Consider the following 18,948-nt stretch of genomic DNA (forward strand, 5'->3'; position numbering starts at 1 on the left):
AATTTTGTAGTATATGCTTAGTTGAAGTTATCCCATGTCATGTTAACACTTGGGTTAGCGTGTTTTCCCATCTCACTCTACAGTGTGTTTGGAGTTCCATAGTGTGTGTTGAGCTATCCTTCATGTGTTGAGTGATCCTTCATGTGCCAAGTGTTCCTTTTGATGCTGAGTGTCAACATTTTGGATGAGTTTTCTGCACTTTTGAAGGGAACTAACTTGTGGGATTAATTTTGATCATGATGTTTATGATAAGATGTTGTCTTGGGATGTGTGCAAACCATTTTAGGGTTGGCTTTTATGTTTTCTAATGTTCTAGAATATTCTATAAGTCATTTTGGCAAGTATAAATATGGTGTTTAGGCTTAGAGTTAGAGTAGAAATAGGAGGTTGGAGAAGTTGGTTGCATATGTGTTTGGAAGTGCAAATTTGAAGCTAGATCTTGGATCTTGAATGTATATCATATCTGGTCGTAACCTAGAAGGCCTTACAACTAAGCATGTATGATGATCATTTGATGATTTAATAAAAGGATATTTCTCTCTCTCTCTCTCTCTCTCTCTCTCTCTCTCTCTCTCTCTCTCTATGGTTTTGTTCTCTTTGTGTGTTTTCTTCTGTTGTGTTAACTTTGCAAGGTTGGTTTGGATTGCTAGGTGTGCTTTTGGCCCTATCCTTCTTTCCCTTCTTGTGTCAGGTGGCATCAAAGCTTGAGGTTCTTCCTTGTGGAGATTGGATCATGTAGAACCCTATTCAAATTTTTTTGTAGAGTTGTAGATTTGAAAATTTGACATATAACTAGCAGAGGGTTAGGATCTTGCAGGAACTTGATTTATAAAGATGGTTCATGGTAGAGGAAATGTTGATAATGCCATATTGGATACATTGAGACAAATTGCAGTTAGATTAGATGAAGTGGAGATAGCCCAAAAGAGAGGAACACATCTTGAGGATGTGAGTGATGATGAAGTGGTAGCACAAAACCCTAATCTAGAACTAGAAGAAGATCAAGATGAGGAAAGATTATTGAGATTATTGTCTAGGGTACATTCAAATCTTACTGTAGAAGTTGTTCGTTATGATGGGAAATTGGACACCAATTTTGTGTTGAATTGGATCTCTAATTTGGAGAAGTTCTTTGAGTATGAAAACACTTTTGATAATAGGAAGGTGAAACTTGTAGTTATAAGGTTGAAAGGTCATGCTTCACTATGGTGGGAGCATTTGCAAACTAATAAACAAAGCAGAGGGAAGGAGAAGATCAAGACTTAGCCAAAGATGGTGAACAAGGTAAAGAAAAAATTTCTTCCTACTAATTACCAAGTTAGCTCCTTGAGAACAATGTAGAATTTGAGACAAAGAGACATGACTGTGAAAGATTATACTGAGGAATTCTATAGATTGAACATCAGAGTTGGACATGTGGATGATGATGTTGAGAAAATTGAAATGGATTAAGATCTATAATTCAAGGAAATAAGTTTTGTGAAATTGGAAAGTGTAGAAGAAGCATATCAATGTGCTTGAAAGCTAAGGAGATCTTGACAAAAAAGCATGAATAAAGACAGAGAGGTAGAGATAGATCTTATGGTGAAGGTGGTAGATCTAATAGTTCTGTGAAAGATAAATATAAATTTGGATGGAAGAATGATGAGAAAGACAAGACTGAGTGGAAAGGTGGTAGTTCTTACTAAGGGTTTATTGGTTCTTACCGAGGAAGAGGTAATTCTTATCCTAGAGGTGGTTGTCATGGTCATTGTTTCAGATGTGGTAAAAAAGGGTATAGATCTTTTGAATGTTGATCCTCAGAAAGTGGGCAAAGTAGCATAAATGTTGTGATTCAAGTAGACCTTGAGAGTTCACTGAGTGGACATGAGGCTGGATAAAATCCAATGGTGAGAAGAACCTTATGTAATAAGGAAAGCGATGAGGAACATGTCCTTAGAAGAAGTCTTTTCAAGACCAAATGTAAGATGGCTGAAAAATGTTGCAAGGTGATCATTGATAGTGGAAGCTCTACAAATTTGGCATTAGAAAAGCTAGTTACAAAGTTTTAGTTGTAGAGGTTGAAACATCCCAAACCCTATCATGTTTCATGGATCAAAAATGAGCATAGGATATTGGTAAGTGAGCAATGTGTTGTGAAGTTCAAGATTGGACATTGCTTTGATGAAGTGCTATGTGATATTATGCCTATTGATTATCATCATATTTTGTTGGGCAGTCCTTGGCAATATGATAGATATGATGTACATGATGGAAGATTGAATCAATATACTCTTTGGGTGAATGGGAAGATGCAAATATTGCTTCCTTTGATTGAAAGTCTAGATGAGGTTAAGTGTACTACTATGAGAGTTTACATGGTTAATGGAAAAAAAATTGAAAAAGAAGTGAAGAAGAATTGAGTTTGTTTTTTTATAGTTCCTAGAGGACCAAGTTTGGATAGTAATGACTAAGTGACAATAGATAGTGGTAGCTGAGTAATAGAAGAAATTACAGAATTGCCGAATGAGTATAAAGAGATTGTTGTTGACGATATTCCTGATAGTTTACCACTAGTAAGAAGTATAAGTCATTTGTATGGATTTGATTCCTAAAGCTATTTTCCAAAAAAAGCACCATATAGATTAACACCTATAGAGAATGAAGAACTTAATAGACAAGTGCATGAATTGTTGTAGAAGTGATTAATTAGAGAAATGTTGAGTCCATTTGTTGTACCTACTATATTAGCACCTAAGAAGAATGGAGAATGGAGGATGTGTACTAATTCTAGAGCTATTAACAAGATCATAGTAAAATATAGGTTTCCTATACCGAGGATAGATGAAAAATGAATTTTTCCAGTGGAGAAAAGTATTTTACCAAAATTTATTTGAAGAGTGGCTATCATCAGATCAAATCAGAGAAGATGAATGGAAGACTTCTTCCAAGATAAAATATGTTTTGTATGAATGGTTGGTTATGCCTTTTGGTTTTACTAATGCACCTAGTACTTTCATGAGGTTGATGAATGAAGATTTGAAAAGATTTTTGGGTAAGTTTGTGATTGTTAATTTGGATGATATTTAGATATTCAGTAAGACCAAGGAAGAACATCTTGAGCATGTTAGGAAAGTATTCTAGAGATTGAAAGAAGAAAAGTTGATGATTAATTTGAAAAAGTGTTCTTTTATGCAAGAAGAGATTGTGTATTTGGGATTTCTGATTTCAGCTAATGGTCCGAGAATGGATCTTGAGAAGGTTAAAGCAACTTTGGAATGGTCTACACCTAAGAATGTGGGTGAGGTAAGATCATTTCATGGTTTGTCTATTTTTTATAGGAAGGAAGTTTATAAAGAATTTCAATGTTTTTCATAATACTATGATTAAGAAAATAAGAGGATATAAAAAAAAATTCAAATGGACACATGGAGTTAACAATATTATTGAGCCTTTGAAAGAAAAGGTTGTTGAGTTACCTGTATTGGCTTTGTCTAATTTCAATAAGGTATTTCAAGTTGAATGTGATGCAAGTGGTAATGCAATAAGAGCTGTAATGAGTCAAGAAGCTAAACCTGTTGCTTTCTTTAATGAGAAGTTTAATGATGCTAAAAGGAAGTATTCTGTATATGATCAAAAGTTTTATGCTATTGTTCAAGAATTGAAGAACTAAAGACATTATTTGATTCCTATGGAGTTTGTGTTGTATACTGATCATAAAGCTTTATAGTACTTGGGAAGTCAACACAAATTGCTTAAAGACATATGAAGTGGGTTGAGTATTTGTAGAGTTTTACATTTGTGACTAAGCATAAGAGTGGAGTTACTAACATAGTTACTGATGCATTTAGTAGAAGACGTTCTTTGTTAACTGAAATGAAGATTGAAGTTCTTTGTTTTGATGATAGGAAAGAGTTGTATGATACTAATCCTAATTTTTCTAAGGCATGGAGAGAGTGTAGAGAACCAAATCTAATAGATCATATAAGTAAGTATGATTAATATTTTATTCAAAAAGGTATGTTGTTCAAAGGTATTTAGTAGTGTATCCCTAGAAGTTCTATGAGAGTTAATTTGATTAAGGAAAAGCATAGTAGTGGATTGGCTGGACATTTTGGAATTGATAAGACATTGAGTTTGTTGAAGGAGAAGTAATATTGGCCACAGATGTATAAGGATGTTCAAAAATTTGTAGAGTTTGTCAAGTTGCAAAAGGAGTAAGTCAAAATATTGGATTGTATACACCTAATTTTATTCCTGAGAAACCTTGGACTGACATTAGTATGGATTTTGTTCTTGGATTGCCTAAAAAAAAAAAGGGGTATGATTCTACATTTATTGTTGCAGGTAGATTTTCTAAAATTACTCATTTTATACCATGTAAGAAGACATCAGATGTTGAGCATGTTGCTGAACTTTTCTTCAAAGAGATTGTTTGATTGCATGGATTACCAAGAAGTAGTATTTTTGACAGAGATAGTAAGTTTTTTGGTTATTTTTGGAAGACTTTGTGGAAGAAGATGGGTATTGAGTCAAAATTTAGCTGTACATTTCATCCATAGGTTGATGGATAGATAGAAGTTGCAAACAAAAGCTTGGGTAATTTGCTGAGATGCTTAGTTGGAGATGAACCACATAATTGGGAGATGGTACTAGCACAAGCTAAGTTTGCATATAATAATTTTGTGAATAGGAGTACAAAAAATACACTTTTTGAGATTGTTATTGGAATGAAGCCTAGAGGAGTATCAGATTTAAGGGATGTCGCTGATGAAGAGAAGATAAGTGTTGTAGGAGAATAATTTGTTGATTTTATGGAGTCTTTGCATAAGGAAGTAAAGCTAAATTTGGAACAAAGAAATCAAAAGTACAAGGAGAATGCTAATAAGTCTAGAAGACATCATGTTTTTGAAGTTGGTGATGAGGTGATGGTTCATTTGAAGAAAGGCAAATTTTCTATTGGAACATATAGTAAGTTGAAGATGAAGAAGTTTGGATAAGCGTACCCTATCACATTACTCAATGGTAAGAGAGGGGAGATAAATTCTTAAGTCCAAATCCTAAACCTTTAAAACATTTATCCTAGAAAATTTGGATAAGTCTTTGTGTTAATTATCTTTTGAATGTGTCATATGATGTTAATTCATGATTATAACCCTTTAGTTTGATCTTGTATGGGTTTTTCTTTGATGAATTTTCCTATTTTCTTTAATAAGTCTTTGGTGATTTTTTTATTAATTAAGTCAAATTAAATGATTTAATTTAATGGAAAATTGTTATGATATTTTTAATATTTAACTATATTTAATTAATTTGGAGAATTAATTAAACAAAAAGAATTAAATTTTATAAAAAAGTTATAAGTTTAATTTTAGAATTTGATAATATTTATTTAATATAATAATGATATATTTAGAGTTCATTTTTAAATAAATACTAAATACTATTATTATTTAAGTTATTAAATATTTTATCAACTAAAGTTTCAAAAATAAATTAAAAAGTGAAAAAAGATATTAATTTATTAAAAGTTTTAAGATTGCATAATGTGTGCATGAGATTAAAATTTAATAAATTAATCAAAGAGAAGTCAAGTGAAATTAAATAAAGTTATTTTGTAATTCAATAAATGTGCATGAAAAAGATAATAAAGAGTTAAAGTCTGGTGAGCAAGGAGTTCTCTCGGGTAATCACACAATTAGTGCTCCGATTTTAGGAGAGAACTCCATATCACAATTGGAGGATTCATTTTCTAAGGACCATGAATTTTTGGAAGAGAATTTCCAAAGAGAGAAGGTTTTGAGAGGAGAAATTTCTCTCACAATCTTTTTGGGCATAGCGATTAGCATCATAGTCCATGTAGATACTTGTGATTATTCGCACAATTTATTATACTTTTTTTTTTCATGTCTTCGTCGTGACTGTCAAATGGTAATCTGAATAATTCTTGTGATGAATGTTTTGGTATTGTAAATTTCTAGTATGTATGTTAAATCTTTTATACACAGAAAGATTAAAAGATCAATATAATCCTTCTTTAGTAGATTTAAAAGTGGAATTTGAATGGGGAAGGGTTTTGTATTAAATTCAAAAATTTCAATTGAGAATTCAACCAGTTGGTCTCATTTGCTCTATGAGATTAAGGCTGAAGCTTTTTATTAAATATATATATATATATATATATTAAAAAATTTTAGAGTAGGGCGGGGGGGGGGGGGGGGGGGGGGGGGGTTTGTTGATTTTGTTTTTATAATAAAATATTTATAAAAAATAGAAAAAAAAATATTTGAGGGAGGGGGTTACCCCACCTCCCCCTATTCTTAATTGAGGCAGCTTCTACCACTAACACAAGGACTATGGCAATGGTAGTACTATGTACTGCCATGGTCGCAGGCCTTGCGGTAGCCACAGAGAGGCTGCGACCCTTCATAAGGTCGATGGGCCTTTATAATAACTGCTTTAATTTTTTAAAATGTTTTTTTTTTAATATATAAATTTTATAATATTATTTAATTTAATTTTTATAATTTTTTTATGAAAAATTAATAATATTAAATTTATTAAATTATTTTTATTTAATATTTATTATTAATAATAATTTATTTAATAAAAGATTAAGAATAATATTTTCTACAATTATTAATTAAATTAATTAAATAAAATTTAATTAAGTTTAATTAATATACGAGAGTACTTAGTGAATTTAGATTTATTTTATTAAATAATAATATTAACTTTAATAAAATTGAGAATAAGTTTTATTGGAAGATCAGTAGATATTATTTTAATAGTATAAATGAATAAATGCTTATCCTTAGAATATTTTAGGAAATTGACTTAAAATATAATGGGGGTAATTCTATATTTGATTTGAATAAATGAATGGGGTAACTTGTAGGGTAAACTGAGAATCTCATTAACTAGAAATGTACATTGAAACAAAAGTTTTACCTTACTCTTTAATTCAACTATGTATTTTCAAATCAAACCAAACTATGAAACCTACACTTTGTTTTCTGTATATTGTCTATGTTTTGGATTTGGGTTCACTAGATTGTTGACCAGTTTTAGGACATCTATCAGAGGCTTGGGAGTTATGTGATTATGATGTTATGAGGAATTGATCTTGATCTTTTAAACTCAACCATGGTAATATATTGGTATGCTCTTTGATGAGTTTTTTATATTGTTGGTTATTGTTTTCAGTGTTATTATGGGATAATGGGATGAAAGTTATGACTTACTTGACTTAACCATTTGGAGTCTTCGATCAATATTTTGAGGACGCTTTCCAGTTACTCATAGAGAAATGATGTGTTATTGTGAATTATCTGTTGATGCTTTCCAGGACTTAGGTGATTTTATATGATTCTTTGATTTATACTTTTATGAGCCTAGGGTAGGTTATCTATATGTAATGTTGAGAACTAGCTTGCAATGGAGGCTGGGGTCCTAAGTGGCTACCAAAGTAACCCATTGTAAGTTTTTTAATAAGTGAAAACACTACACTAAATGGGAATAAAATGAACCTAATAAGAGTCTTTGTATATTCTCTCCCATGCCTCAAGTGCTAGTATAGACCAGGATGGGAGTAGAGAGAATGCTTGGTTGTGACCATGTATTGTTAGTATGCCTTGTCAGTATGAGAGGATACTAGTGCCACATGGATCACTAGGGGTTTGGGGTCCTGAGGGACTACCAAGGTAACTCTAGTGTTGATTCGTGTGATGACACTTTCACACTTACATATTAGATTTCCTATGTGTCGTTATGTGCCTCTGGGTCTAGATCTCGATTTATCTTCGAACCTTTGAGTTAGATTACTTTTAGGGTTTCCTAGACTTAGAGATTACTTTTGATATTTGGATTGATATCCTATTTGGGACTTGAGACTATGTTACCATGCGGTTGGGTGGTAGTGCTTTTTACCCTTACCATTGAGATATGGCCGTTGATATTGTGGCTAGAGTTTCCTTGTCTACTTTTCCTTTCATTCTATCTTTGTGTATTATGATGGATGGTTGTAGCTTTATGATGGATGGTTTCACTTATTGTATTGTACTTTGTATCATGGATCCGAAAGGGATGATGTAATTCTATTTTTATAAATGTATATTCTTTTAGCCTTTCATACCCTGTAACATGTACAGTGGATGATTGAGCATTCTGAATTTTATTGCCAAGTGGCATTCAAAACAAATGTATATTATTTAAATGGACTTCGACTTATAATTATTCTTTCATGTGGATGTGGTATATGTTAGACTTAGTATTACTTAAATTTAAATGTGATTCAACATCTTGGGATCCTTAAGGAATGTAATCTATGATGTTTTCTTAATTATGATTGTATGTTATTGCTTTCAATGCTACTTTATGTTTGATGTGTATGTTATTCTTTCTTAAAAGAAAAAATGTTTGGAAAACTTAGTAAAACTTTAGGTTAATTCTTTTGGATCCCTTGGTGGGGCGTTACATCTGGTATCAAAGCACAAGTTCTACATTGGGAGCTCTGGGTATGTTGGAACACCACTAGTTGTTAACTAGTTGAACAAAAATAAAATTTAAATTGTTATGTATATCTATTACAAACTGAAACTTGAACTTCAAACTAAAATGAAACTTAAACTTTTAGTTGTATATCTTTAAACTTGAACACTTAGACTTCAAAAATTGAAATATACTTAAACCTAAAAATAGGTAAAACAAAAAATGAACTTATATTGTTTTCAAAACATGTACCTTTTATGTATGCTATACAATAGTATTGTTTATGGTTATTATAGCATCTTGTAACTTGGATATTAATGTAGGATGGTATTTGGGACATGATCTTTTGTTAGAGGTCATAGCCTAGGCTGTGGTAGAGGTTGTGGGTGAGGTAGAGCCATCAGTGTATATGAGTCTATCCACGAAGCCTCTTTTCAAGAAGCAAATAGGGAAGATCATGTCAGTGAGCATTAGGAAGATAACTATAAAGAGCAACAAGCTAACTCTAAGGAGTTGACCTAAGGAAAATGATGAAAAACATCATTGATCCCCTACCTCCTATTCATGGCTGGGATGGGGCACATGAGATAGGACACAAGCATAGACCTAGGTTTAGGAGTCCTTGGAGGGATAAAAAAAGATCCATAGTAGCTTCTTAGATGAAGGACTTTTAGAAGTTTAAGGTCAAGCCCTTTAATGGGCATGGTTCAGGTTATGTAGCTGAGTAGTGGCTTATTGCTCTTGACAAGATTTTTGCTATTTGGGACTTTGACAGTAATGTCAAAGAGAGGTTTGCTATTACCAACCTAAAACTCTTTGGAGCCACTTGGTGGTCTATCGAAGAGAAGAAGCTAGGCATAGACATGAATAATGTTATATGGGAGTTATTTCTAGAAATTTTTTGTTAGAGTTTCCTACTAGAGGAATGGAAGCAACATAGAGCAAATGAATTCCACAACTTGAGACAATTCAGTTTAACCTTAATTTAGTATGAGTGCAAGTTCTATGAGCTCATGCCTTTTTTGGGAATTAGTGATAACCCAACATAGTTGGCACAACATTTCATCAGAGGCTTGAACAATTGTCTAGTTGGGGCTGTTAAGGTGTTTGAACCTAAAACCCTCAAAGATGTGGTACATCAAGCCATTCTTGTAGAGCAGAGTGTTAACCTTGGACATGGGGATTTTGTGGGAGCACCTACAACATCAAGATCCAAGGGTAACTAGAACTCAGGTGGTAGTAAGAAATCTCCTTCTGGAGGTAATCATAAGTAGGGAGAAACTTATCCTCTAGCACAGAGTGGTGGTAGTGGTTCCAATGCTAGGAGCTATCGCAATGCACAGTGCAATAATTGCAACTAGTATGACTAGTCATCTCAGAGTATCCTTTCTTATGCTAGTGAGGGTAGCGTTCAACAATTTAGTGCACCTAGAGTGCAGAGGAGTTTTGATGAAGAGTGTTTCTCATGTGGACAACATGGAAACAAGTCATCCTATTTCCCTTAATGGAAATCACAATTCTCAGACTAGAGACCCACAGCTTCGGAACCTATAGTTGGAGACATGAGTAGGTCCTAGAGAGCATTCTCAGTAGAGTCATATCCTCCTACAGGGGGGAAGGGTCCAATGAGATCCGCACAGTGAGTTCTTTAGTTTTACTATTCTTGTAGGCTTCTAGGAGTAAGCCTAAGTCTAAGGGGGGTGGATGTAGTGCCTGCCTCTAGTTTGCATTTTGTTATTATTGCTGAACTCTTTTAGGCTAGGTTATGCTTGTTGATCGGTAGCACTATCTTTTAGATTATCAAATATTGTTTCACATTCAGTTGATTTCATGATGAGACTACTTGATACTATTTACTTTATGTATGCATGATTATGATTATTATAGTGATTTCAGTTATTTGATGATGATTAGTTAGATGGATTATCATATGTGTTTTCTTATGGATACTTACCCCGTACTGCATGTGTATACTGTATGGTGTGTGTGTATGTTTTCTTTATGTATGGCATTTTTGATGTGGTTTAGGAAGGCAGTCGTAGTCACTTGCTAGTTAGGATCTACACGATGCACCAATTCTTGCCATTGTCTATTTAGCTTAGTATATATGTGCTTGTATATGCATGATTTTTATGCAGATTGCAGATATTAGGTATCGACTTTCGTGAATTGCAAGGATGAGTGTACCCTATCGCATTATCTCAATGGTAAGAGAGGGGAGATAAATTCTTAAGTCCAAATCCTAAACATTTAAGCCATTTGTCCTAAAAAATTAGGACAAGTATCTGTGTTGATTACCTTCTAAATGTGTTGTATGATGTTAATTCGTGAGTATAACCCTTTAGTTTGATCTTGTATGTGTTTTTCTATGATGGGTTTTCATATTTTGTTTTATAAGTCTTTAGTGATTTTTCTATTAATTAAGTCAAATTAAATGATTAAATTAATAATTAAATTTAATGAAAAATTGTTATGATATTTTTAATATTTAACTATATTTAATTAATTTGGAGAATTAATTAAATAAAAAGAATTCAATTTAAAGATAAAAGTTATAAGTTTAATTTTAGAACGTGATAATATTTATTTAATTTAACAATGATATATTTAGAGTTCATTTTTATTATTATTTAAGTTATTAAATATTTTATCAATTAATGTTTCCAAAATAAATTAAAAAGTGAAAAAGATATTAATTTATTAAAAGTTTTAAGGTCGCATAATGTGTGCATGAGATTAAAATTTAATAAATTAATCAAAAGAGAAGTCAAGTGAAATTAAAAAAAGTTATTTTTTAATTCAGTAAACGTGCATGAAAAAGATAATAAAGAGTTAAAGTTTGGTGAGCAAGGAGTTCTCTCGGGTAATCACACAATTAGTGCCCTGATTTTAGGAGAGAACTGCATATCACAATTGGAGGGTTCATTTTCGAAGGATTGCAAATTTTGGGAAGAGAATTTCAGAAGAGAGAAGGTTTTGAGAGGAGAAATTTTGCTCACAATCTTTTTGGGCATAGTGATTAGCATCAGAGTCCAGGAAGATGCTTGTGATTATTCACACAATTTATTACATTTTTTCTTTTCATGTCTTCATTGTGACTATCAAATGGTTATCTGAACAATTTTTATGACGAATGTTTCGGTATTGTGAATTTCTAGTATGTATGTTAAATCTTCTGTACATGGAAAGATTAAAAGATCAATATAATCCTTCTTTAGTAGATTTAAAAGTGGAATTTGAACGGGAAAGGGTTTTGTATTAAATTCAAAAATTTCAATTGAGAATTCGACCAGTTGGTCATATTTCCTCTATCAGATTAAGGCTAGAACTATATATATATAAGTGGGAGTTTTGTTGATTTTTTTTTATAATAAAATATTTATAAAGAAAAATACAAAAAAAAAAATTTTTGAGGGAGGGAGTTACCCCACCTCCCCCTATTCTTAATTGAGGTAGCTTCTACCACTGATGTAAGGACTGCAACAACGGCCGTGGCCGTAGGCCCTGTGGTAGTCGTAGAGAGGCCGTGACCCTTCATAAGGCTAGCAAGCCTTTATAATAACTGCTTTAATTTTTTAAAAATATATAAATTTTATAATATTATTTAATTTAATTTTATAAATAGTTTATTAAAAATTAATAATATTTAATTTATTAAATTATTTTTATTTAATATTTATTATTATGAATAATTTAAATAATAAAATATTAAGAATATTATTTTCTATAGTTATTAATTAAATTAATTAAATAAAATTTAATTAGGTTTAATTAATATACGAGAGTACTTAGTGAATTTAGATTTATTTCATTAAATACTAATATTGACTTTAATAAAATTGAGAATAAGTTAAATTGGAAGATTAGTAGATATTATTTTAATAATATAAATGAATAAATGATTATCCTTAGAATATTTTAGGAAATTGGCTTAAAATATAATGGAGGTAATTCTATATTTGATTCGAATAAATGAATGGGCTAACTTGTAGGGTAAATTGAGAATCTCATTAACTTGAAACGTACATTGAAATGAAAATGTTACCTTACTGTTTAATTTAACTACGTATTTTCAAATCAAACCAAACTATGAAACCTACACTTGTTTTTTATATGTTGTCTATGTTTTGGGTTTGGGTTGACTAGAGTGTTGACCAATTTTAGGACATCTACCAGAGGCTTGGGAGTTATGTGATTGTGATGTTATGAGGAATTGATCTTGATCTTTTAAACTCAACCATGGTAATGTTACTGATAGACTGGGGTACTGAGAGACTGCCAGGGTAACTCTAGCGTTGATTCATGCAATGACACTTCTCTGCTTATGTAGTAGATTTCCTACATGTCTTTGTGTGCCCCTAGGTCTAGATGTTGATTTATCTTGGAACCTTTGAGTTAAATTACTTTTAGGGTTTCTTGGACTTAGAGATTACTTTTGATATTTGGATTGATATCATGTTTGGGACTTGAGACTATCTCCTTAGCGCAGTGGGAGTGGGCCTTTTTGGGTTACCACGTGGTTGGGTGGTAGTGCTTTTTACTCTTACCATTGAGATCCGTCCATTGATATCGTGGTTGGAGTTTCCTTGTCTGCTTTTTCTTTCATTGTATCTCTATGTATTATGATGGATGGTTGTATCTTTATGATGGATAGTTGTATCTTTATGATGGATGGTTTCACTTATTGTATTGTATTTTGTATCATGGATTTGAAAGGGATGACGTAATTCTATTTTTATAAATGGATATTCTTTTAGCCTTTCATACCCTGTGACATGTATAGTGGATGATTGAACATTCCAAATTTTATTGTCAAGTGGCATTGAAAACAAATGTATATTATTTAAATGGACTTGGCCTTATAATTATTCTTTCATGTGGATGTGGTATATGTTAGACTTAGTATTAATTAAAGTCAAATGTGATTCAATGTCTTGGGATCCTCAAGGAATGCAATCTATGATGTTTTCTTAATTATGATTGTATGTTATTGCTTCCATTACTTTGTATTTGATGTGTATGTTATTCTTTCTTTAAAAAAAAATGTTTGGCAAACTTACTAAAACTTTAGCTTAATTCTTTTGGATCCCTTGGCGGGGCTTTACATGAACTATGGATCATTGCTCCTGTAATTAAAATTTTGTCCATCTAGTGAGAAAGAAATAAGTGTATACTCTGTAAGCAGAGCTCAATTTTGGAATTGGTTAAAAAATACAATTAGTTCAATAAGTGAAAAGATGAATTCACATCTTAGCTAGATATCACTTAATGAGCTACAATTCACATCTTGAGAGAATGCCATTCTTAGGGACTAGCCTAGGATTAAGATTCCACTTGCTAAAATTATGTAGAGGCAACAAAAATTAATAGGAAAGATGTTAAATGGCATAAGCTAGTACAACAAGATGTGTATAAGCTTAATTTTGATGGGGCTTCACATCGTAACCCATGATTATAATGTGTTGGAATATTCATTCAAGACTATTTGGGAAATGTGATTATTGCCAAGCTTGTTCCTTTACCAATGGGCACTAATAATTAGATGGAAGCATTGGTAGACTTTTATGGGTTAGAACTTGGATTTGTTACCCTTAATTGATTATGTTATTAATCTATGTGTAAGAGTCATATCGATTGTTATGTTGTCATTGATGTCAAGCCTTAATTAGATAGATAGTATGCTAGTTTAGTAGAGTACCATATCATTTGATTGATGAAGAGGTTTTGAAGAAAGTATGTTGAGTTAGAGTGTTGATATGTATGGTATTGAATGGGCACTTGAATGAGTTGGAATGTGATAGTTAATTTTAATTTGATTGTTGTACAATCATGTGTTAAAGTGTTGAAGATGATCAAGTTGCACTAAGCTTCATAAGCTACATCAAGAAACTAGGTGAAAGAAAGAATATAATATTCACTGAATAAATACATTTGTCACTGAGCACCTGACAAAGAAGAGTTGAAGTGTAGTATTAATTGAGTAATTCTAGTGCTAACCAAGTGATGTATTTCTCAAGAAAAGATGTAAGGTTCACCGAGTATGAGCTTGAAGAACACTTTAAGAAAGATTTAATCTCAGGTCAACATTTGATGAAAATAATGAAAATGAACAAGAAGTTCAAAGGATAAAGTCAAAGTTTGTTATGAATTTTATGACTGGAAAAATATAATGAAGATTTGATGAAGGGAATTTTACAGAATGAAGATGAGCATAAAGTTCAATATAAAGTTCTATTTTCTGAGTGTTATGGAATAGTTGATTAAGAAATTTTCTATCACTTGTCAATCAATTGGAGAGTTCAAATTTATTGCTATTTTTGTATAATTATATTTTTTTGAATTTCATATGCATTTAAATAACTAAGTTCCTAAGGTCCTTATATTTTGTAGATTTTGAAGCTTAAATTCTAAAGCTAAGTTGAACATTGCAATGTTCATGAGATTGTTCAATTTAAAATATTTTAAAAGAATCTTAGTAGTACCCATGTAATATTTTTTAGGAAGGACCTCCACGAGACTACATGTACATAACATATGTTAATATGTCATTTTAGGAACCAAGAAATTGTTGGAATACAAAGTCATCCATCTAGTCATCTAGTTGTGGTTGAGTCATCAAAATTGGCATGAGTCTTTCAAATTCTCGGGTAGGTGGCTTTCCTAAAATAGTAATTTCAACAAGTGTTAACATCTAGTTGTACATGTCATACCTACTAAATTTAGTAAGTGGTCTTTATTTTGAACTCTACAACTCAATTGTTATATACAACTTGGAGTCATGATTGTATTTAAATTTTAAAACACTTTTGTAACTCTTAAAAAAATTCAGTAATACAAGTTAATAGATTGACCCATGGATTTTTATTGGTATATTTTTACCACGTTTTTCCACCTAAATACTATGTTATGTGTGTTTGCTCAATTATGCAATTTTCTATAGTATGTTATTTCTCATTATAGAAATCGTAGAAATCGTACTCGCACAACCACCATAGGTTTAATTGAAATATCAATGCTTAAGGTCTCCTTAATAAACAAGGTCAACCATGAACCAAAAATTATTAGCTATACATGAAATGCAATAAGGGTTATTCATGGTTGAAGTATGTAGAATCCTCATCCACTAATGTACATGGTTTCATGCACATTGAATTCAAGAAAATCTTTAAAGGTCAAGATATTTTCTAAAGTGCTTTATTAAATTAAAATTTTTGAAGGCATTCTTAAAAATATTATTTCACCCCACTACATTTATTTGAGGTATTTTGTCAAATAATTAACATGATTTGACTATGCCTATAGTGGTCACTAGGTTCTCAAGTAAAACCCTTTCGATGGGTAGAATTAATTATAAGTAGAGATGTTAACAAAAACATTGCAACATGTAGTTGGCCTCTAGGAAGATAAAATTCTACCCCTTTAGAACTTAAAGCATATTCTAGCAAAATTTCTTTTAATTCCTAAATAAAATTAAGTGCACATTGAATGTTGTTTAAAACTATAGTATAACATGTCACACACAATTGTATTAATTTAGTTCAAAATAGATAGTAGAAAGGCATATGAAACTTATTATTTAAATGTTAAAACGTAAATTTCAATTTTATTATCATATATCACAAAATTGAACTAGGTCAATCCTAGATCACTCAAAGTGATATTTGGGGTAAAATAATACTTTTGAGGTAGGAGGAAAAGTGTGGGTGGAATAACAATGAGTAAATTGTACAAGACTCATTAAACAAGAAACACAATGCAAGGAAAGTAGAGATTTGTAGATGAAAATTGAAATAAAATAAATCAAATAAAAATAAAGTTAGATGAATATTAGTTAGTTATATATAAGAATATACATTTTAAAAGAAATCTAAGAAAAAACTATATAATAATAATCAAATTAATTAATAGATTTGTTTATCTTTTTTTTGCATCAATAATTAGGCAAGAGCCTACAACACAATGGTAACTTGTGAACCTCTCATGTGGGAGGTGTTGGGTTCTAATTAAATGCTTCCATATTGCACTATTTTCGCTACAAATTTAGTGTATTTTATATACATGACAAAATATTTATGTATAGATTTAAACTTGTTAATTAATTGGATTTTTAATTTCACTTTAAAAACTATTTCTAACTAATTAGATGTCACTTAAGTACTTAACTTACCTAAATTATAAATTTTGTATAAATTACCATATTCAAACAATAACACAATCTATTTACTCATTTTGCTAAATTCCTCAATTTCTATTAAAATCATTTAAACATTATAAATAATAAATATAATAACTAATATACTAGAATATGTTTCAAGTTTTTTATGGGATTAGTTCGATTACATTTAACTACAACACTATAATATAACACTAACTTGTTACTGTTTTGAAATGACTGATTTTCTATTGTGTTAGTTTGTTGTTTAATATCATTGTTCATTGATAAGTCGGAGATAATTTCCACAACAAGTCAAATTGTGATATTGCTCTCAGGATTTAACTGTGTGATTTTGAGTCAAACTCATTGACCCATGTTTCATGAGTAGTGATTCAACATGAATCCATCTCTCATGAGAATAAATGGAACACTTACCACTCATTGGATCTAGGTGATGCTCACAGGGGTGAAGCATCGGGACTTTGTCAAATAATAATTGGATCTTTAAATATTTCTTTTGTACGTAAGAATGGTTAAATATACTGTTAGATATGACATTGACATTATTGGTGCTCACGAGTTCTTGTAGGCCCAGATAGGGTTAAAAAAGATAAGATTGATTTTGAAAAATCTGTATTTTTTGATTGATGGAAATTAGTATTGTTCGATAGAGTTTTAGAAAATTGAAAATTATGTAATTATGCAAAATAAAAAATAAATATAAACTATAGAAGTGTGTTTAGTTCTTTAATATGACTGGTCAATTTAATTAGAGAAATAAAGTGAATGAATGCAATAGTAGGAACTAATAATAATAATGTGTGAATGGTCTAAATAATGATGGATAGGAATTAGGGTTGGACCTCTACCGCAAATAACAACTAGGAGCAGTGTAGTTTGAAGCACCAGCACAAGATTATTTGTGACTCTGATTCTCAAGTGGTGGTGAACTTCTTACTTAGGAGGAGCTTGAGGACTTGTTAATCAGATTCTTTTCTTTTGTGCCTCTCTTGAGTTCATTAAGTTTACTTACATTCTTGTCGTGTTGATTGTTTGGCCAAGTGAGTCTCTGTTCATGAACCGGGCTGGAATATTATGGATAGAGGCAGCTACCTCTGATTTGTTACGAGAATTTGATGAACTTGTTGATTAGGACAGAGTTCCTTGTTGAGCTCTCTTTGTTGTAATCCTTTCTATCTTAATAAATTTTTACCCCTCTTTTCCAAAAACTATTAACCATTCAATTCTGAATGAAATAAATTGTTTTCTCAAACTTGAGGCACAATCTTTAATCAACCTTTTTATCAAGTTTGAGGACATCTTTGATCAACCCTTTCATCCCCAATCTTTCAAGCCATCCTCAAAGCTTAGCAATGGAGATGTCCCCCTTGCTTTCTTGTAGAGAGTTTTCCCGCTCGGTTATATTTTCAAAATGTTCAGTAGTCTTTGTATCTTAATCTTCAGAGTCTAACGAAAGATTTCATATACCTTCACACTGTAATGAAACTCTGGTTTTTGACATTGAATTTCTATTACCAAAACTACACAATTCTTTTTACGGGATTTTCTGTTACTGTAATTACGAATCTTTCTGTTATTTCTATTCCATTCATTTTTTCTTTCCCTTCTACAGATTTTTCCCGCTCAGTTTCATTTTCAAAATATTGAATACCTCCAAATGTTATACAAATACCTTAGTCTTCCCAATCTAATGAGACTTTTCATATGGTAATTTTCAGAATATAAAGTTCTGGTCCTTGACATTTGCAACAGTGTATTGTTTCTCGTAAAGCCTCAAAATCATATTTGCAACAAACTATTTTCTATTACTAAAACTACAAAATCATTTCTGTGAGATTTCTGTTACTTTGGGAATAACCAAGAATTGGCAATGCCATGATTGATCTATAATTCATAAATCCGTTTTGCAAGAATTGGTATTCAGAAATCTAAAACATAGCTGCTAAAGGGAATTGTTATCAGATGAGGTAGATGTAGCTAATGATTTTATCAGTTCAGGTTTCTGAAAGGGTTTCAGTAAGCTCTGATCAACGAACACATCTAGTTAATGCACTACTTCTTGTCTGTGCGTTACTTAGGATGACTATAAGCATTGTCACAGTCAAAAGAATCTGATCATCACGAGGAATTGTTTTACCAGAAACATTTTAGTGCTTAAATTCGTATTTTAATGTGGACAAATGGTGTCTTACAAAATATGCGAGATTCAATCCTTATATATGAAATGAATGCTTTAAACTCTGCTCTCCAAAAACTTTCTAGCAATATGAATTGATAAGAACTGATAAATAATTGAACATGAA

General features: G+C 31.4%; 1 protein-coding gene across 1 annotated transcript in view; it reads right to left on the bottom strand.

Moving 5' to 3' along the window:
* Positions 1-18,948, bottom strand: part of LOC149578128 (polyubiquitin-like) — a 76,072-nt gene that overhangs the window by 55,260 nt on the left and 1,864 nt on the right. Inside the window, exon 2 of the mRNA XM_089827613.1 lies at positions 9,025-9,027. Coding sequence (XP_089683739.1) covers positions 9,025-9,027 — 3 coding nt within the window. The remainder of the gene's footprint in view (positions 1-9,024; positions 9,028-18,948) is intronic.

This window comes from Cupressus sempervirens, chromosome 1, assembly GCF_028749045.1.
Source record: "Cupressus sempervirens isolate cs-2001-9-10 chromosome 1, ASM2874904v1, whole genome shotgun sequence".
Lineage (NCBI taxonomy): Eukaryota > Viridiplantae > Streptophyta > Pinopsida > Cupressales > Cupressaceae > Cupressus > Cupressus sempervirens.